General features: G+C 39.0%; 1 protein-coding gene across 2 annotated transcripts in view; it reads right to left on the bottom strand.

The window, feature by feature from the left end:
- LOC124720005 (L-galactose dehydrogenase-like) overlaps positions 1 to 22,013 on the bottom strand; it is a 64,966-nt gene that overhangs the window by 1,730 nt on the left and 41,223 nt on the right. For both annotated transcript variants that reach the window (XM_047245242.1, XM_047245241.1), the window contains exons 5-7: positions 17,529 to 17,765; positions 10,174 to 10,305; positions 5,318 to 5,490 (exon numbers count right to left, since the gene is read on the bottom strand). In XM_047245242.1, coding sequence (XP_047101198.1) covers positions 5,318 to 5,490; positions 10,174 to 10,305; positions 17,529 to 17,765 — 542 coding nt within the window. The remainder of the gene's footprint in view (positions 1 to 5,317; positions 5,491 to 10,173; positions 10,306 to 17,528; positions 17,766 to 22,013) is intronic.

Here is a 22,013-nt window from a genome sequence, read left to right as displayed (position 1 = left end):
TATCAAAGAAAGCAGCAGTGTAAGTAACAACAAATAGTAGTCTCTTGCCATCGTTTCGCTAATGAGACGATTCCTCTCTTTCTTTTAATTGTAAGCGGCATTAGCGAGCACAAAAGCAAGTCCTGCCACGAGCGGCGACAGGCCGTAAACAGGCACTATCAGAATGCGATAAACAATGCATGACACAGTACAATAATGCATTTTCAGCTTAGAGTGACGTAAACACATATAACAAAGAAAACGGCACTTATCAGATCAAAGCAAAATAAGCAATCGATTCAAACCAGACGAAGCACGTGAAAAAGGATGGGTACCCGTATAAATACGGACGGAGAGCCTGACGCATAGCAATGACTACCTGGTAAAGCTTAACTGCTAAGCTTACGACTCGAACCAAACTACTGCAGCTGTATCACCATTCATTCAACCTAAATTGTGTTTCATATTACAATGGACCAACTTTGTTTCGAATTGGAGGTGCGGCTTAAAACTTTTCTCTCCCCTTGAATTTCGAGTCTCAAATTTCACGTGCGGCTTAGATTCGGGAATTTTTTTTCCCATGGTTTCGAGTCTCATTTTTCAGGTGCGGCTTAGATTCGAGTGCGGCTTAGATTCGAGTAAATACGGTATGTAGTCAGCCAATAGCAACATCACTGATAAGTAGTGCACCGAAAATTTCGTGGTTTACCTGGCTGAATGTGTGTTCCATCAAGCACTTATTTTTCCACATAGAATCCAATTATTTGTGAAACTGCTCAAGAACTCCCTTCACATTTTTTGAAGGATAATTGAAAGAACTAATGTAAATATCCTCCCCCCAAAGAACCATGGACCTTGCCGTTGGTGGGGAGGCTTGCGCGCCTCAGCGATACAGATAGCCGTGCCGTAGGTGCAACCACAACGGAGGGGTATCTGTTGAGAGGCCAGACAAACGTGTGGTTCCTGAAGAGGGGCAGCAGCCTTTTCAGTAGTTGCAGGGGCAACAGCCTGGATGATTGACTGATCTGGCCTTCTAACACTAACCAAAACGGCCTTGTTGTGCTGGTACTGTGAACGGCTGAAAGCAAGGGGAAACTACAGCCGTAATTTTTCCCGAGGGTACGCAGCTTTACTGTATGGTTAAATGATGATGGCGTCCTCTAGGGTAAAATATTCTGGAGGTAAAATAGTCCCCCATTTGGATCTCCGGGTGGGGACTACTCAGGAGGACGTCATTATCAGGAGAAAGAAAACTGGCGTTCTACAGATCGGAGCGTGGAATGTCAGATCCCTTAATCGGGCAGGTAGGTTAGAAAATTTAAAAAGGGAAATGGATAGGTTAAAGTTAGATACAGTGGGAATTAGTGAAGTTCGGTGGCAGGAGGAACAAGACTTTTGGTCAGGCAAATACAGGGTTATAAATACAAAATCAAATAGGGGTAATGCAGGAGTCGGTTTAATAATTAATAAAAAAAATAGGAGTGCGGGTAAGCTACTACAAACAGCATAGTGAACGCATTATTGTGGCCAAGATAGACACGAAGCCCACACCTATAACAGCCGCACAAGTTTATAGGCCAACTAGCTCTGCAGATGACAAAGAAATTGTAGAAATGTATGATGAAAGAAAAGAAATTATTCAGATAGTGAACGGAGACGAAAATTTAATAGTCTTGGGTGACTGGAATTCGGTAGTAGGAAAAGGGAGAGAAGGAAACGTAGTAGGTGAATATGGATTGGGAAGAAGAAATGAAAGAGGAAGCCGCCTGATAGAATTTTAATCATAGCTAACACTTGGTTCAAGAATCATAAAAGAAGGTTGTATACATGGAAGAAGAAGCCTGGAGATACTGACAGGTTTCAGATATATTATATAATGCTAAGACAGAGATTTAGAAACCAGGTTTTAAATTGCAAGACATTTCCAGGGACAGATGTGGACTCTGACCACAATCTATTGGTTATGAACTGTAGATTAAAACTGAAGAAACTGCAAAAAGGTGGGAATTTAAGGAGATGGGACCTGGATAAACTGAAAGAACCAGAGGTTGTACAGAGTTTCAGGGAGAGCATAAGGGAACAATTGACAGGAATGAGGGAAAGAAATACAGTAGAAGAAGAATGGGTAGCTTTGAGAGATGAAGGAGTGAGGGCAGCAGAGGATCTAGTACGTAAAAAGATGAGGGCTAGTAGAAATCCTTGGGTAACAGAAGAAATATTGAATTTAATTGATGAAAGGAGAAAATACAAAAATGCAGTAAATGAAGCAGGCAAAAAGGAATACAAACGTCTCAAAAATGAGATCAACAAGAAGTGCAAAATGGCTAAGCAGGGATGGCTAGAGGACAAATGTAAGGGTGTAGAGGCTTGTCTCACTAGGGGTAAGATAGATACTGCCTACAGGAAAATTAAAGAGACCTTTGGAGAGAAGAGAACCACTTGTATGAATATCAAGAGCTCAGATGGCAACCCAGTTCTAAGCAAAGAAGGGAAGGCAGAAAGGTGGAAGGAGTATATAGAGGGTCTATACAAGGGCAATGTACTTGAGGACAATATTATGGAAATGGAAGAGGATGTAGATGAAGATGAAATGGGAGATACGATACTGCGTGAAGAGTTTGACAGAGCACTGAAACAAGGCCCCAGGAGTAAACAACATTCCATTAGAACTACTGATGGCCTTGGGAGAGCCAGTCCTGACAAAACTCTACCATCTGATGATGTATGAGACAAGCGAAATACCCTCAGACTTCAAGATGAATATAATAATTCCAATCCCAAAGAAAGCAGGTGCTGACAACTGTGAAAATTACTGTACAATCAGTTTAATAAGTCACGGATGCAAAATACTAACATGAATTCCTTACAGATGAATGGAAAAACTGGTAGAAGCCGACATTGGGGAAGATCAGTTTGGATTCCGTAGAAATATTGGAACACGTGAGGCAATACTCACCCTACGACTTATCTTAGAAGCTAGATTAAGGAAAGGCAAACCTACGTTTCTAGCATTTGTAGACGTGGAGAAAGCTTTTGACAATGTTGACTGCAATACTCTCTTTCATATTCTGAAGGTGGCAGGGGTAAAATACAGGGAGCGAAAGGCTATTTGCAATTTGTACAGAAAGCAGATGGCAGTCACAAGAGTTGAGGGGCATGAAAGGGAAGCAGTGGTTGGGAAGGGAGTGAGACAGGGTTGTAGCCTATCCCCTATGTTATTCAATCTGTATATTGAGCAAACAGTAAAGGAACCAAAAGAAAAATTCGGAGTAGGTATTAAAATCCATGGAGAAGATATAAAACTTTGAGGTTCGCCAATGACATTGTGATTCTGTCAGAGACAGCAAAGGACTTGGAAGAGCAGTTGAACGGAATGGACAGTGTCTTGAAAGGAGGATATAAGATGAACATTAACAAAAGCAGAACGAGGATAATGGAATGTAGTCGAATTAAGTCGGGTGATGCTGAGGGAATCAGATTAGGAAATGAGACACTTAAAGTAGTAAAGGAGTTTTGCTATTTGGGGAGCAAAATAACTGATGATGGTCAAAGTAGAGAGGATATAAAATGTAGACTGGAATGGCAAGGAAAGCGTTTCTGAAGAAGAGAAATTTATTAATATCGAGTATAGATTCAAGTGTCAGGAAGTCGTTTCTGAAAGTATTTGTATGGAGTGTGGCCATGTATGAAAGTGAAACATGGACTATAAATAGTTTGGACTAGATGAGAATAGAAGCTTTCGAAATGTGGTGCTACAGAAGAATGCTGAAGATTAGATGGGTAGATCACATAACTAATGAGGAAGTATTAAATAGGATTGTGGAGAAGAGAAGTTTGTGGCACAACTTGACTAGAAGAAGGGCTCGGTTGGTAGGACATGTTCTGAGACATCAAGGAATCACCAATTTAGTATTGGAGGGCAGGGTGGAGGGTAAAAATCGTAGATGGAGACCAAGAGGTGAATACACTAAACAGATTCAGAAGGATGTAGGTTGCAGTAGGTACTGGGAGATGAAGAACTTTGCACAGGATGGAGTAGCATGGAGAGATGCATCAAAACAGTCTCAGGACTGAAGACCACAACAACAACAATGTAAATATGAAAAACTAACTTTGAATCTTGGTCTTCTTTAGCCTGCATAACCCTTTAGGATATATCGAACACAAATGTACCTGTAAAATTTTAAGTAATGATATAAATCGATGGTCTTTTCAGCCTGAAATTTTTCTAAGTGTTAAGTTAAGTGTTAAGTTTTGAATTAACGCTCCGTAAGTTAGGAAATTCATTGCACATTCTCACGTGCAACATAATTCATCTTACATAAAAGGAAATTTACTCTGTAAGTAACGCTTCTCAAACCACTGTTCACAATATTTTCGTGCTACCTGTTAGCAATGTAAACAGTTGTGACTTCATAGTCATCAAAATGAGGAAGAAGCATCAAAAGCAGTTTGTTGTTCGCTGTGCTGCAGAGTCTTTGACACATTTCGCTCTCGGCAGATTCTTGGGTGTGCACTGTGTTTTGTTGTTGTAAGTGGCACATTTTCTTCGCCACTGAAGTTTTTATATTGGTGGTGTTATTTTATTTATGTCTTATTGCTGCAGAATTATTCTGCAGTAGTAGGCTAGACAAATTCTTTGTTAGAGTATCAGTGCTTACCAGTCAAAATTACAAAAATTTAACTGAAAACTAAAATATGAAAAATTCCCAGAATTCCAAAAATTTCCGCATATTTTCCTAATTTCTCACGGATGAAAAAATTCCTGGAGTTTCCCCAGATTTCCTGGTTGTCTCCGGACATATACAACCTGCCTTATTGATTTACAGACCACAAAAAACCTAAATCCGTAAAAAATTTAAATCAAGCCTTTTGTGAAATCTGGTGGTCAATTCCTAATTACACAGGGGTATCCAGATGTACAAATAACAGGTGGAAGAACTTAGCCACTTTGAAAGTATGTCTGAAAACGATTTCTAATGTGACTTAAAGTGTATAAGGCCTGAACTTTCAATGTAAAAACCATTAAAAAATTGGGGGTTGCTCAATAGCAATGAAGAGCTGAATGTTGAGAGTTATTAGGGGAGACAGGAGAACAAGCAAGTGTTTCAATGAAAAGTGTGGACTGGAAGCTGTAACTGTGACCATAGTGGTGATTACAGGACACTCAGCCAAGTGAAGGGGTGCTGGGTGGACCAAGGAAGCTCTCTGCCGAATTACGAAAAAACGATAAAACACTGATATGGAATATGCGATGCCAGAAAACAAGATTTGGCCTGCAATGCCTCAGTCTAGACAGAGCAGAAACAGTGTTCAATATGCAGCAGACGTGGCTTACTTCTGCTGGATGTCACGCAGCACCTCTTTCTCTGCGGGAGTCAGCCCATCGCGCAGGATCTGCAGGTTGGACTGCAGCTCTCGCACACTGTTGACACCGACGAGGTGCGTCGCCTGCCCCTCACGTGTCAAGGCGTGGTGCACCGCCAGCCGTGCAAGCTCCACTCCCCTCTCCTGTGTCAGTGAAACAGAACTGGTCAGAATGGTGTATTCGATCCTTTATTTAGTGCAGGACCTGATACGTAAGTATTTCTCAAATATGCAGCTTGTCTTTTCAGTGTCAGGCATTTCTGTATGATTTTGAGTAGCTAATTGACACTTTTGGTTACAAACTTTTAAGATTTTGCTTTTCATAATCAGTACTGTTAATAACGTGTGGGGCACATATATATAATGTAAATTTCGAAATTTTTCTTAAATTCCTACTTTCATGTAAACAGGGAAAGTGATTATGAATTCAATAAAATATTAAATATGAGCAAGTATTAAAGGCTTTAAAAAGTGAACAACAACAACAACAACAACAACAACAACAACAACAATGTATGCGTCAAAAGTTTAGTGCAAATCTTTAAACTTGACAACAGTTCAGCAACTTGTGTATCCCTGACCTACCCAGATATTACAGATAGAGGACCTACAGTTCAACATATGGAATCCAAATTGCATGTCATTTCTGGCACTCTGAAGGCCAATTTAAAGGCAGACTGAAAAATACGTGGTCCAACTGGGATTTGATACTGCACATTATTAGTTTCTGGACACATGCTTAATCAATAGCCCACTGGGTTCTAGTTTCAAAAAGTGTAAAATGTATTACGTTGAATTTGACAAAAGTCACAGACGAGAAAAAATATTTTTATGTTAGTAAACTGACAATACATAAAATATAATAATTGTAATGATGTTACACAAAAATGTTACATGAATAAAGAAGTTTTCTCTGAAATTATCTGCATGTAATTAAATGAAAAATAGTTACTGTTCGGAAATTATAAATATGTGCCTGACAGAAGCTACAAGTTCTGATCTTGTCTTGTTGGTTGTTGTCTTTATCTGGGCTTGCCTTTTCCATTTGCCTTTTTTGTGACTTTGGACTGAAATGATGATGACTGACAGCAAATTTTGGTCTGGCACGTTAAAACGGGAAATCAAAATTATTTAGTGTCATTTTTTACACATTAGAAAATAGGTCATCAGATTTCGTTGCCTATGCTAAGTATTTCAGTGCAATAAAAATTACCTAGTGGCATTAATTACTCCCAAAGTCATAAATTTATGAATGACGTAATAACCATCTCAGTTGCAATTATTGTGTTAACCTTTTATTCATCATGAGAACAGTAAAGCTGTAACTAATTTATGCATGAAGTCATATTGGTATAAAGGTGAATTTTTTCACTCAGGTTGTAACACAGGGAGTTTGGAAAGCTGCTATGCAGTTACATTTGTAGGAAATAACTTCCACAAGAGGCTATACAAGTCTTAACCTGCTTCACTTTACTGGCAAACACATTCTGCAGATTTCATTGTGATGTGCTTCTCTCATATGCCGTCATGTCAGTTTTTAAGAGACAAAGTGTGCATTGGCGATTTTGATCCTCTACAAACTTTGCAGCTCCCCAAAGAAAAAAGTCTGGTGGAGTAAGGTCGGGTCAGCGAGGAGCCATATGTTTTTTGAGATGACATGTTCCTCAAACAATTTTCCTAGAAGACATACAGTGTTGTTAGCTTGCAGGCAGTAGTGCCATCTTGCAGTCTATTGTCTGCCTTTAGCTGCCCAATGAAATCATGGCTCATTTAACGATAATGTTCACTGTTCACAGTTTCTTCAAAACTAAAGGCCCACTAATTTTTCATCCGGATACTGCTACCCTCACTCCAATTTTCTGGTCACGCAAAGGCATTTTAAGCACAGTATGAGGCACCTCCATTGACTATGATCGTGTGTCTCATGTGTTAATACGAGCAATCAGGTGGAACTAGGTGTCGTCTGTAAAGAAGCTTATGTCAAGAATATCAATGGTTTTCCTCTCAATAAAAGATGTAAACCAATTGCAGAAATGGATTCACTTTTCACAAACTGCATCGATCAATTTGTGCAATGCTCTCACTTTATAGGGGAACACATTCAATATTTGGCTAACCACTTGTTGAATAGTCGCAAGACCAATATCTTTTTCTCGTGCCAACTTGCACAGTTTATTGGGCTCTGGTGCCCACAGTCAAAAATATCCAACAATGTCTATTCATTAGTTTAGATGGTCTTCCAGTTCATTTGGCATCCAACAACGAGTTCATCTCCCAAAATTTCTCAGTAAGTCAACGAACCACATTATGATGAGATACAGCTGTTCCCAGAAATTTTTCAGCAAATGTTCCCTGCTCTGAATCTGTGTATTCATCACCCAGTTGAAACACATGTTTGACAAGAAAAATATATACCTCAGTTGAAAGCATCATAATTTAAAAACAGACTGAACTCCCAAACACTACACATCACATCCAGTACCATTCATCAACTGAACCAAACAGTTGAATGTTACACAACAGTAGAACAAATTAAAAAATAATCACATATCTACGAACGAACAGTTCTGCTAACTTGTTTTGAACATCCGACAATCCACATCTGTTGGTCACAGTCCAGTGCACAACAACTTTACAATCACACTGTATCTAATAGTGATGGGGCCTTTTGGATTGACCCATTTCGATTTTCTTCACACTTATTGGATGTGAAGTTCAGTGCCCAGACACCAATTTCCTAAAGCAGTACATAACACTGAGGAAAAAGGATTTTGAGGTGTTTTGAAGAATGCCACATATAGAATACTTTGTGGTCCTCCGTAATGCTGAATGTCTTGAAACTGCAAGTTCACATGGCCGATTATTGTCACAAGCAAAACTTTTTAATTTTATTTTATATTTATTATCAAGTTGCAAAGTTAAAAACAAATATTGAAGCACAAATTTTTAATAAAAATATTGTGCTTCATTTTTAATTACTAAGAACATGGAAATGCAGGTATTCATAATAAGAGGAAAATTCAAAGCTTGAAGAATCACCACTAGATGTCAGGCCTAGCGCAATGAGCTTCCAGCAAATTGTTGAAGTTGTAGGGATGTTATCTGAACAGACGGATCACATTTTTACAGTGGGACTGGATATGAGAAAATTATCTGCTAGGTGGATGCCGCGACTCTTAATCCATGATCAGAAACCCACCAGAATGGAAATGTCTGAACAATGTTTGACCCATCTTAAGGGCAACCAACAAGATTTTTCATGCTGGTTTGTGACCACAGATGAATCACTACTATGATTATGATGATGATGATCATGAAGTCCCGTACTCCGAGGAGCATAGGGGACGATGCAAAAGACGCGCACCGACGACTAGGCAAGGTCCTAATGGAGGTGGTTTGCCACTGCCTTCCAACACCCAAAGGAAGCAAAGGCAATACGGTCAGGTGGAAAGGTCATGATATCAGATATCTCTCTCAAGGGATTCTCTCAAAAGATTACCTTTCCACTGGTCAAACAAGTATGGGACAATACTGTGCTAACCTCCTGGATCAATTACAGCAAAAAACACATGAAGAAAGGTCAATTTCGCAATGAAGAAAATCATTTTCATCAAGGCAATGACTGCCCACACACTAATGTCATTGCCACAGCAAAAATATGTTAACTATGGCACGAAGTGTATCACATCCACCTTATTCACCTGATTTCACTCTATCAGACTTCCATCTCTTCCCCAAGATCAAAATTTTCCTCGGTGAATGGAAATTCTCTTCAAACGAAGAACTGACAGCCAAAGTTGGTGGGTATTTTGCAGGCCTGGAGGGATTTAATTTTCAAGATGGGATCAAGACACTGGAACAAGGCCATTAAAGTACACAGAGATTACAATGTGGGGGGGGGGGGGGGGAGGGTGGGGGGGGGGGGGGGAGCTGCAGGAGAGGTTCACTGAGGTAAGTTGTTTCTTTCTACTACACGCTGAGAATTTCTCAAATTACCTTGTAAATTTGTACACCTTTGGGAAGTTCAGTATTTTTAAATAAAAAAATTGTGTGTGTCAATAACACTTTAATAATATGATGTCTGTTTTTACCAAAATCAGTTAAAAATGTTTTCTATTTGATGTTTAGCATTTTTGGACCAAACTTAAACTTATTACTGATAGCCTACTCACATTTTTATCAAATTAGTAATTAAAAATAAAAGATGATTTTTTTTCTTGAAAATTATGATTCAATATACAATTATTATTGTTTAAACTCAATAATAATAATAATAATAATAATAAAAAGAAAATTGCTTCCAAGATGAATCAAACATTCTACATTGCCATTTGAACACTAGAATACTCCTCATTCAGCCATGAGTGATTCTGTGAACAAAGAGCTTGAAATGTTTTATATTAGATGTGTTACAGCACTCATAAATTTTTAAATTTTTTTCTTTCTCCAGTCTGAGAAGTGTGTTGTACTGCCTTAGGAAACTGATGTAAGGGTGCTGACCCTGGAATCAAAAACTCTTAAGATCTCATTGGAAGATGTCTCTGTCACATTATATATTACAAATCTATTTAATACAGACAGGCACTGCTTTCAAATCCCAGAGTGCACACACAATGAACCCTTTACTCTGCACCTCTTATGTGTACCCTTTCCCTGCAACTTTTCCGTTTGCCTTCACTCCTCTCCCTGCATCCTTCACTCTGACCTTGCTCCTCTTCCCCTGCACCTTTTACTCTGCATCCTACAGATCTTACCCTGCATCTTTTAAGCTGCACCTTTTATTCTACACATTTCTCTACTCTGCCATGCCAGTTTCTTCACACTCACCTTGCAGTAGTCGGCCGCTGCTCGGCACACGTCCTTCAGCTCCTGGGGCGCCGGGTGCCACGGCTGCGGCCCCGAACTGCTCAGGAGACCCATTGCCACACCTGCAGCGCAGATCACGCCCACGCCCTTCTCCTGTGGAAGGGACAAGCACGAGGACTGTTCAATCCGTCACTCACACACACAGCATTCTGTAAATCCTGTCACGACGGAAAGCCCTCAGGCGTGTGGAACGCGTTGAGGTAGACATTAATAGGCAGAAGCAACCGCTGCTGGCTACTTCTCTAAACATACTAACAATAAAGTATTATGACTACTGCTAATCTGATCATACAGAGGACCACAAAGAAAAAGCAAAATGCGATCAATGACCATGAGATAACTAACAAAAGAACAATGTTCTCACTAATTTAGAGCGTACAACAAGGGGAAAAAACTTAAAATAAACAATCAAAATTCATTGGAGAGAACTCCAAAGTGTTTTTAATAAAACTGGAGTCTGACAGGCAAAGGGCTATCCCCAGTTCTTTTACTTATTTTATTTTATTTTGTTTTACACGTGTAGTTCCATAGGACAAAACTGAGGAGCAAATCTCCAAGGTCATGGAATGTGTCAGTACATGAAATTACAACATAAAAGTAATAACTGATAAAATAAAATATTTATGGAAAAAAAAACAAGCCACAAGTTTAAGTAAACGCAATCAACAACTTAATATCGGAATCAGCTTAATTTTTCAAGGAATTCCTCGACAAAATAGAAGGAGTGACCCATGAGGAAACCCTTCAGTTTCAATTTGAAAGCACATGGATTGCTGCTAAGATCTTTGTATTCTCGTATTTGTATTTCTTACTGAAAATGGATGCAGCAGTATACTGCACACCTTTCTGCACAAGAGTCAAGGAAGTGTGATCCAAATAAAGATTGGATTTCCGCCTCGTATTAACTGAGTGAAAGGTGCTAATTTTTGGGAATAAGCTGATATTGTTAACATGAACCAACACTAAAGAATATATATATTGATAGGCCAAAGTCAGAATAACTGGACTAGTGAACAGGGTTGACAAGAGGTTCATGAACTTACACCACTTACTGCCCGAACTGCCTATTTCTGAGCCAAAAATATCCTTTGAGAATGGGAAGAGTTACCCCAAAATATAATACCATACAAGATAAGCGAATGAACATAAGCAAAGTAGACTACTCTTCGTGTTGAACTATCACTTACTTTAGATACCGTACGAATAGTAAAAATGGCAGCATTAAGTCTTTCGACACGATATGATACTTCCTGGCAAATTAAAACTGTGTGCCGGACTGAGACTCAAACTCGGGTTCCGGCCCACAGTTTTAATCTGCCAGGAAGTTTCATATCAGCACACACTCCGCTGCAGAGTGAAAATCTCATTCTTTGAACACGATGCTGAACTTGGACTTTCCACAACAGTTTACCATCAATCTGAACACCCATAAATCTGAATTGTTCAGTTTCAATAACCGTATGCCCATTCTGTGAAATTAAAAAGTCGGGTTTTGTTGAATTGTGTGTTAGAAACTGTAAAAACTGAGTCTTACTGTGATTTAGCGTTAGTTTATTTTCTACAAGCCATGAACTTTGTCATGAACTGCACTATTTGAAACCGAGCCACTGTTGTACACAACATCCTTTACTACCAAGCTAGTGTCATCAGCACACAGAAATATTTTAGAATTATCTGTAATACTAGAGGACACATCGTTCATGTAAATGACACATCATTCATATAAATAAGGAACAGGAGTGGCCCCAGCACTGATCTCCAGGGCAGCCCCATTTGACTGTGCCCCACACTCACCCCAACATCATAGCCATTCTCAACACTGTAAATAACGACCTTTTGCTGTCTGTTGCTAAAGTCTCATCAAATGTGTGTCATGGGAAGATTGCTGGAAATGGGAAAAGGAATTAGCCTGGTCCGGCGTTCTGCATCAAGTTCACATTGGAGGTTCAAAAAAACAGTTAAGTGTCAACTACCTCGAATTTGCCAATGACTTCGTGATCCCATCAAGAAACACATGCACAGCTGTGGAACAGATCGACATGCTGGGGGGGAACAAAAAAGGAGGCACATCACAGCTGCCCTCCAAATTTATTTCAAAACGAAGTACATAACTGACGTCGGAACAGTGCTTAATCACTTAACACAGAAAAAGTGGATGGTTTCAGATATGTTGGTGGAGTAATACAGACAAATACTACTACATCAGAAGCCAATGAAGCAGGAGAGTGAAGGCTGCCACATGTTCTATAAAAGGACAAAGACAATCTCAATGCTAAACTCGGGCACTACGACAAAGTGATCAAAATTGAATGTCTATACACAAGCAAATGCCTCAGAATGGTAGGACAGACTGTAATGAGAGAAGGCAAGGAGTTTGAGCGTAAGATAACAGACAGGCAGAATAATTTGCAAGGAAAAGGAGAGGGGACAGAGATAGCAGCCGACTGATTGAATCAATAAGGAAATTGTGATTAAAGCTCTATGGACATCTGTTCAGAATGGATGCAACATGACTGACAAACAGACCTTAAGTCTCTGATGAATGGTTTGAATACGTATGGAAGGATCTCGACAGTACTGGGACTGAATCAGAAAGACGTCTCAGTACAGATCACTGATACCTTCTAAGTTTAAGTTCATGACCAATTACCACAAAGGAACATTACATGTAAATGCACTTCTGGAAATTGGTAAACAGAAAGAACTGACATTATCTTTTCAGAAAACCAATATACAAATTCTAGCAGTCCAGAAAAATAAGATTCTTGGTTGAGAATGAAGTTGATACACAACATTATAAAATTTATAATGGAAAACTAGTAATAAGGACCTGCAAATGTTTGTAACAGCATTTTATGTACACAAAAAAACTGTAGATAGTATAACAGATTTAAGTCACAAGCAGAAAAAATGTCAATGTTAACAATACAGTGCAAGATTAAAAGCTATACCCTTACAAACTGCCATGCACCTATAAATCGAGACAACAGAATGGCTCTAAACAAAGTAAACTAATTTTGGATTTTGTAGAAACTGACATCTCCAACATACCTAAAAGCAATGTTACAAATTCTTCTCAGTGACTTCAATATGCAAGTTGAGATGTAAAAATATTTTAACAATATTGAAGGTGAATATCCAGTACACTTGAGAACAAAAGAAATGGCAAGAAACTGATCAATATTTGTAAAATGTCTAAGAAAAAACTAATGTCCACACAATTTCCCAAATTTACAGGGAAAGCTAAATCTTGGACATAACTAACTGGAGGAGTGCAGAAAGTTGAAATAAGCAGTTCACATAATATGCAAAAAAACTGGTGATTTCTCAAACTGGGGAACAATCAAGAATGGGGTGCCGCAAGGGTCGATCTTGGGGCCTCTTCTGTTCTTAATATATATTAATGACTTGCTATTCTATACTCATGAAGATGCAAAGCTGGTACTTTTTGCTGATGATACAAGAATAGCTATCACACCCAACAGACACGAATTAACTGGCGAAATTGTAAACGATGTTTTTCAGAAAATCATTGAGTGGTTCTCTGCAAATGGGCTCTCATTAAACTTTGACAAAACACAGTACACACAGTTCCACACAGTAAAAGGAATGACACCATTAATAAATATAGACTTCGATCAGAAATCGGTAGCTAAGGTAGAATATTCAAAATTTCTAGGTGTATGCATTGATGAGGGGTTGAACTGTAAAAAACTCACTGAAGATCTGCTGAAATGTTTGAGTTCAGCTACTTATGCTATTAGGGTCATTGCAAATTTTGGCGATATACATCTCAGTAAATTAGCTTACCACGCCTATTTTCATTCTCTGCTTTCGTATGGCATCATATTCTGAGGTAACTCATCATCATTGAGTAAAAGAGTGTTCATTGCACAAAAGCGTGTAATCAGAATAATTGCTGGAGGTCATCCAAGGTCATCCTGCAGACACTTATTTAAAGAGCTAGAGATCTTCACTGTAGCCTCACTATATATATTCACTTATGAAATTTGTTATTAACAATCAGAACGAATTCAAAAGTAACAGCAGTGTTCATGGCTACAACACTAGGAGAAAGGATGACCTTCACTACTCAAGATTAAATGTAACTTTGGCTCAGAAGGGGGTAAATTATGCTGCCACAAAAGTCTTTGGTCACTTGCCTAATAGCATCAAAAGTCTGACAGATAGCCATATAGCATTTAAAAGGAAACTAAAAGAATTTCATAATGGCAACTCCTCCTGCTCATTAGATGAATATATTAAGTGGGCAATTTCTCCAAACTCCACAAAAAAAAGTAAGTGTCATGTAATATTTTGCATAATGTAATATCTTGTATAGACACCTTTTATGAACCTGACATGTTGCACATCATTACAAAGTGTCGTATTCATGATCTATGGAACAAGTACTAATCTCTAATCGAAATCTAGAAGAATTTCAATTGGATCACATAAAAAACACTCAAAAGGAACATCAAGGAAATTATGAATGCTAAAGTTATTAAAAAAATGAAACATGTGGTCCAGCCCGTTGTCCCTCTAATGTTAAAAGAAGATTTCTCCCATATAAAACATAAAACAAGCCCCAGAAAGTGATCAGATACAAATCCAGTAGAGCCAATAGGGTCTTTCCCAGAGGTGACTGATCACCATAAGTTTAACAAACTGATTTGAAATATTGTTAAGTTAGGTCTTTAAGGAAATCATAAAAAGGAAAGTGTGCAATGAAAAGCTTCAGGTGACACTGTTTCTTCACAATGTGGCTGTAAACAAATTACTCTTGTGGTTTCTGACCAACCATATGTCTTACAGTGACAAATCACAATTTTACAACAGTAATGTCACATCTCAAACCTGAAATCTTGTGGTGGTTTGTAAAAAGTACAAAGCAATGGTTGTAACGTTGTTAACATACAATTTTTTATCAAAATAAACCAGCAGAATGTCTGTATGATTAAAAATCCACTCATTTCCTGATATTTTTGTTTTGTCATATTTGTTGACGATTTATTAGTGCAACATTCTGAATACATGCCCGAGGTTGCATAAAATTAATATGGGGAAACTAGCTGAGTCATTAGTGTAGTTAACTTTCCAGAGTCTTCACATTCGTCAGAGTAAAGTTCTTTGAATAATCTTAACTTTTCTTTTCTGATGGACATTACTTCACATTAATCATTAATCTGTTAGCTGCTGCAGATGTACTTATTATATGCCGAGTTGAGCACTGCACAATTATTCCAACATGTCTACCTATGCGTTTCTACCTGGTTTGGGGCTACGCAAGCATCTTGCCTCTGCAATTTCTTCTCCTGTTACTCAAAGATTTAACACCATCAAGACACAAAAATAGCTTTCCGATTTTTCGGCTCATTCGCAAATTTATGGTTAGAAATCTGTAGAGAAGTATAGGTGGCTTTTCCTTCAGTAGTTTACAATCTGGTCTTAATTACACATTTCAAAAGTTACTATCATTTTCAGATTCTTTGGCTAAGGAGGAACTATCAGACAAACCTATTGTTGAAACATGAAACTGTAGATGGCTTCAGATTATTGCTTTCAGAATCTTTGAAGTTATTACTACTTACTTTGGCACATAATAATTCATCCTCACAGATATCTCCACTATCTAAGCTTAGTGCAACCATTACATCTTGGTATTTCGTTTGTAGGATATATTATGAGAAAAACTCTTTAAGCATAGCGAGGCACGAGTGGCTCCACTTGCTACATAAATTATGTACATGACTAATTTCTTATTAAAGGTGATGTTCATAAAACTTTACTGTTCTATCAGTAATTTCATGGCTACTAACATCAAAGAAACATTTACTTTGTCCAAAAACAATTTACTTAAAAGATTATTCAGATTTTTTGATCCCTACACAACATGTGGAGTTCATATTTTCAATGAGCAAATAGATAGCTTTCAAAATGTTACGCTTCATGTGAAAGACCTCATGCTCCCTTCTCAGTAAACGTTTTACTTTTTTCATAAACATCATATTTGAAAAATTATTCTGAACTAAAATTTCATCATCTTAAATGTTTGAGTCTTAACTGCTGGTTATTTCAAAGTCCTTATTTTTCTGAATCAAAAAATGCCCACTTCAACTCAGGAAACTTGTTAGTTTGGCTACTATAAAAAATTCCATATTTTAGCCAATGTTTATGGGATTTGTGAATGCTCATTAAAGTAGAACCTGGTTTCACAACACAGTGCCTATACTTTTATTAATTTTCTCGATATCCAACCTACAGTTAAACAAAATTGCTACTTTGCTCAATATGATTTCGTAACCACTAATTTTCCTCTTTTTCTGGCATGGCCAAAAAACAATAACAGATTTCAAATTTTATTTATATGCTCTACTGTAAGCAAGTGTGATGGACAGTGATCCCATCAAACTGTGGATATCATTCATTCTGGTAACATTACATCACCACTTGTGTCGCTAACAGTCAGTTGGAGGGCAGTTATTTTTCTGTGAACATCATGTACTGTCTGTCCATACTTTATATTGCTAAATTTCAGCCCATTGGTACTGTAAACTGAACAACATTTTTGTCAGTGACTACGTAAACAAACCTCACTTCTTGTTCTATTTCCATCAGAATTGGGATAGAAAAGTGGTACTAAAAATATGTTGCCAGTGTCAAATCTTTTGCAGTGTAATGTGTGTGCTGAACTGTGGTGAATAATTATACTATATAAATTATCATATACCAGCTTATTATCATATCATCATATATGTCAATAAATGTGGAAAGGTGTCAAGCTAAATACTGCAGTGCTGCATCCATCATTTCAAACTTTTCATTACCCAAACAACAGTAAGATGCCAGATACTGGAAAGCAGCAGAAAAATCACTGAGGCCAAATCAGAACAGTCACACCACACCTGTGATGCCAGTCCTCGTCAACAGTAAGAGCTAAAGTGAAGCTGAATGCAGCAAAATGAGATCACTGTAGACAAAGTATCCCAACACAATTTAACGGTCAAGGATGTGAAAAGCTACTGAGTTACCGGGGGAAGGGGGGGGGGGGAAAGGGAGGGGGGGGGGGGGTTCACTGCAGGCTATAACTTGTCTAAGTATTCAGATACCTGAGTGGTGACATGTCACTAGAGCTCAGAGGCCGGCACGGAGGCCCGAGTTAACTTGTCAACAGCGCTAAAGGGAAAATCGTGAGGCTGCACTTGAACTTGTACACAGCTTGTGGGGATCAGTGGAGTGCGACAAGTTAACTCAGCAGCAGCAGTCTTAAAAGGTACAGTTAAGCACACTAAACCAAAACTGACAGACATACACACCTTGAAGAATGGAAGATGCCGCTGCAGCGTGTCGTCTATGAGCGTGTCTCTCGTGAACGACAGTATCGTGTGCACTTTCACACTTGTGCTCTTCTCGATGATCTCGCGGAGTGGCTCCAGATGGTACCCCGTGATACCGATGAACCTCGCCTTGCCCGCTGCCACAATCTCCTGCAGTGCCGGAAGTGTCTCCTGGATAAGTATGTCTGGGTTTATAGCGAAATCCACATCGTGCACCTGGAAATATCAGAGGGGAAAAATTATTCAGTTGCTCACTGGGGTCAATGGTAATGTAGCATTTTGACACCCATAGAGAAACGCAACAACGTCAATACTGAAACGTCCTGGTAGACTAAAACTGTGCGCACCAGACCGGGACTCGAACCTGGCACCTTTGCCTTTCACAGGCAAGTGCTCTACTGACTGACAGTTGAATGAGTGTGAGTCATGTCCCACCCTTGAAGCTTTATGACATATTTTTGCATCTGTTATATATTTAGTGAAGGAATTGTTTATACACACCACCAGCTGTAGCATACATTTTGTTGGAATGTGTCATAAGCTCTGATATGTGTGGACACTTCTGGCACTGGACAAAAAGTTGTTTGAACATCTTACATTCTGAGGTAATAATATTTTCTTAAATAGGAAAACATATCTATTTGTATCATAAAACACTAACACACTTTTGATAACTGGACCACACATGGACTATCACTGAAAAGGTGGCAATACACTTCCTACAAGTCCTGTCCAAGTCACTCTTATTACGTGCACATCACAACTGTTGTGAAAATTTTGGAACTGTTTTGGCAAAAAACAAATTCCACTTGCGTGTAGGCTACTAAGTTGCAGATTTATTGTGCAAATTGCGCAACTCCATTGACAGTGAGCTCAGTAACCACTGTCAGCTTAACAACAACATAGTCCAATGAAGTATTCAGAGCGGCTGATTGTGTATATAATGTGTCCTTCATTACTCCCACCGAATATCGGCTTTGTCCTCGGTTGTAAAGATTTGTGGCATTTGCCGTAATAAATGATCAGAGACGAAGAGAACTGAACACTGATAATATTTATTTAATTTATCCATTTTACTGGTTGTTGAGTTCTGTGGCTTTGGATTATATTACTTTAAATTAAATTTTTAAGGCAGCAATGTCCAATGCACACACTCAACTAATTTCAGGAGTACTTTTCAAACCTGTTAGCAAAGTGCACCTTTGGCTTTAGAGATAATTTATGATGTAAATAAACATGTCAGTCAGCAATATGGTGAATGCTATGCTGCTTCTGTGCATTGTATAAAGAAAAACACTTTCTGCCACACTTAGAAATGCACAAGATAGTAGCAACTACAAACAGAACAGAAAGCAACTTCATGTACCAAGTAATAAGTTGTAAATATACAACTCACGAAGTGTACTACACAAACGTGTTATTTTACATAGGGAGTTGAGGCATCCAAAATGCAGTTTATGTGTTAACAACACACGAATGAAGACTTAAATATGTATTATGCCAACTGAGATTGGCAGAAGCCCAAAATGCATAGTAGGATTAAATAAAAATATACAAGAAGTGGCTGGTTGCTGTATTTCTTACAGTAATAAGACAATTTTTTGCCTTTATATTATTTCTTGGAAAGTAAGTTGTAGTGAGAGACTGAATTGTTTTTAAGTGCTTTATCTGAAAACTACCTTGAGCAGTTAAACAGAGAACCGACTCGTGGCGATAACATATTAGACCTTCTGGTGACAAACAGACCCGAACTATTTGAAACAGTTAATGCAGAACAGGGAATCAGCGATCATAAAGCGGTTACTGCATCGATGATTTCAACCGTAAATAGAAATATTAAAAAAAGGTAGGAAGATTTTTCTGTTTAGCAAAAGTGAAAAAGCAGATTTCAGAGTACCTGACGGCTCAACACAAAAGTTTTGTTTTAAGTACAGATAGTGTTGAGGATCAGAGGACAAAGTTCAAAACCATCGTACAATATGCGTTAGATGAGTATGTGCCAAGCAAGATCGTAAGAGATGGAAAAGAGCCACCGTGGTACAACAACCGAGTTAGAAAACTGCTGCGGAAGCAAAGGGAACTTCACAGCAAACATAAACACAGCCAACGCCTTGCAGGCAAACAAAAATTACGCGAAGTGAAATGTAATGTGAGGAGGGCCATGCGAGAGGCATTCAATGAATTCGAAAGTAAAGTTCTATGTACTGACTTGGCGGAAAATCCTAAGAAATTTTGGCCTTATGTCAAAGCGGTACGTGGATCAAAACAAAATGTCCAGACACTCTGTGACCAAAATGGTGCTGAAACAGAGGATGATAGACTAAAGGCCGAAATACTAAATGTCTTTTTCCAAAGCTGTTTCACAGAGGAAGACTTCACTGTAGTTCCTTCTCTAGATTGTCGCAAAGATGACAAAATGATAGATATCGAAATAGACGACAGAGGGCAAGAGAAACAATTAAAATTGCTCAAAAGAGGAAGGGCTGCTGGACTTGATGGGATACCAGTTCGATTTTACACAGAGTATGCGAAGGAACTTGTCCAACTTCTTGCATCGGTGTTCTGTGGGTCTCTAGAAGAGCGTAGCATTCCAAAGGATTGGAAAAGGGCACAGGTCATCCCCGTTTTCAAGAAGGGACATTGAACAGATGTGCAGAACTATATACCTATATCTCTAACGTCGATCATTTGTAGAATTCTGGAACACGTATTACGTTCGAGTATAATGACTTTTCTGGAAACTAGAAATCTACTCTGTAGCAATCAGCATGGGTTTCGAAAAAGACGATCGTGTGAAACCCAGCTCGCGCTATTCGACCACGAGACTCAGAGGGCCATAGATACGGGTTCCCAGGTATATGCCGTGTTTCTTGACTTCCGCAAGGCATTTGACACAGTTCCCCACAGACGTTTAATGAACAAAGTAAGAGCATATGGACTATCAGACCAATTGTGTGATTGGATTGTAGAGTTCCTAGATAACAGAACACAGCATGTCATCCTCAATGGAGAGAAGTCTTCCGAGGTAAGAGTGATTTCAGGTGTGCCGCAGGGGAGTGTCATAGGACTGTTGCTATTCACAATATACGAGGGTTATTCCAAAAGTAAGGTCCGGTTATAAAAAAAAAAAAATCAAAACTAAAATGTTTTTTCAAAACAATTGTTTTATTTACATTCCTTACATCTTTATCTATTTTTCTACATAACTTCCATACTTATTTAAACATTTGTCACATCGTTCAACAAGCTTTTGAATGCCCATGTTATAGAAATCGGCCGCCTGTGACGATAACCAGTCCTTAACTGCTTCTTTCACTTCATCATCTGTGTCGAAGCGCTTGCCGCCGAGAAACTCCTTTAAGTAACGGAACAGGTGGAAATCACTTGGCGCCAGGTCCGGACTGTAAGGAGGATGGTCCATCTGTTCCCATCCAAATTTCTTGATCAGAGCTTGCGTTTCATTTGCAGTGTGGGGTCTGGCATTGTCATGCAACAACAAGATTCCAGACGACAAAAGACCACGTCGCTTATTCTGGATTGCACGTCGAAGTTTAGTCAGGGTAGCGCAGTAGGCGGCTTTATTAATCGTTGTTCCTCTCTCCATAAAGTCGACTAACAATACTCCACGTCTATCCCAGAACACAGTCGCCATAACCTTACGTGTTGAGATCGTCTGCTTTGCCTTGACCTTGACTGGCGATGACGTGTGACGCCATTGCATTGACTGACGTTTAGACTCTGGAGTGATGTGAGAAACCCATGTCTCATCCCCTGTGACAACATTGTCTAAAAGACTGTCACCTTCCTTATGATATCGCTCCAAAAAATCAAGAGCAGAAGCCATTCTTTTCATTCGTTGGGGCTCAGTAAGCAGCCTGGGAACCCAATGGGCACACAATTTGTGAAACTTCAAATGTTCAGACACAATTCTGTACAAAGTTGTTCTACTCACATTCGGAAAATGCATGTCTACGTCTGTAATAGTGAATCGGCGATCTTCACGAATTTTTTTGTCAACCGCATTGGCCAAATCGTCTGAAATCACTGATGGTCGGCCACACCGTGGTTCATCGTGCACATTATCCCGTCCTTCATTAAAAGCTCGCACCCACTTGCGCACTTTACTGTCGCTCATTATGTTAGGACCGTACACTTCAGTAATCTGCCGATGGACTTCCGCCGCTGAATTGTTTCTTGCAGACAAAAACCGTATCACTGCCCTTACTTCACAATCGGCGGGCTGATCAATTGTCTTAAACATTGTAAAGTGACGCTGTGAACTACACTCAGCAACAGTAACAAAGCGAATGGCGGCGTTTGACGCGCAAGGCTTGCCGGGAGTCGGCGCGCATGCGTGTTTTGTCATTGGCGCCAAATTTCAATAGTTACGGCGAATCGGACCTTACTTTTGGAATAACCCTCGTACATAAATGACCTTGTGGATGACATCGGAAGTTCACTGAG

The sequence above is a fragment of the Schistocerca piceifrons genome, chromosome 11, assembly GCF_021461385.2.
Source record: "Schistocerca piceifrons isolate TAMUIC-IGC-003096 chromosome 11, iqSchPice1.1, whole genome shotgun sequence".
Classification (NCBI taxonomy): Eukaryota; Metazoa; Arthropoda; class Insecta; order Orthoptera; family Acrididae; genus Schistocerca; species Schistocerca piceifrons.
This window is presented reverse-complemented; position numbering and strand designations above follow the sequence as displayed.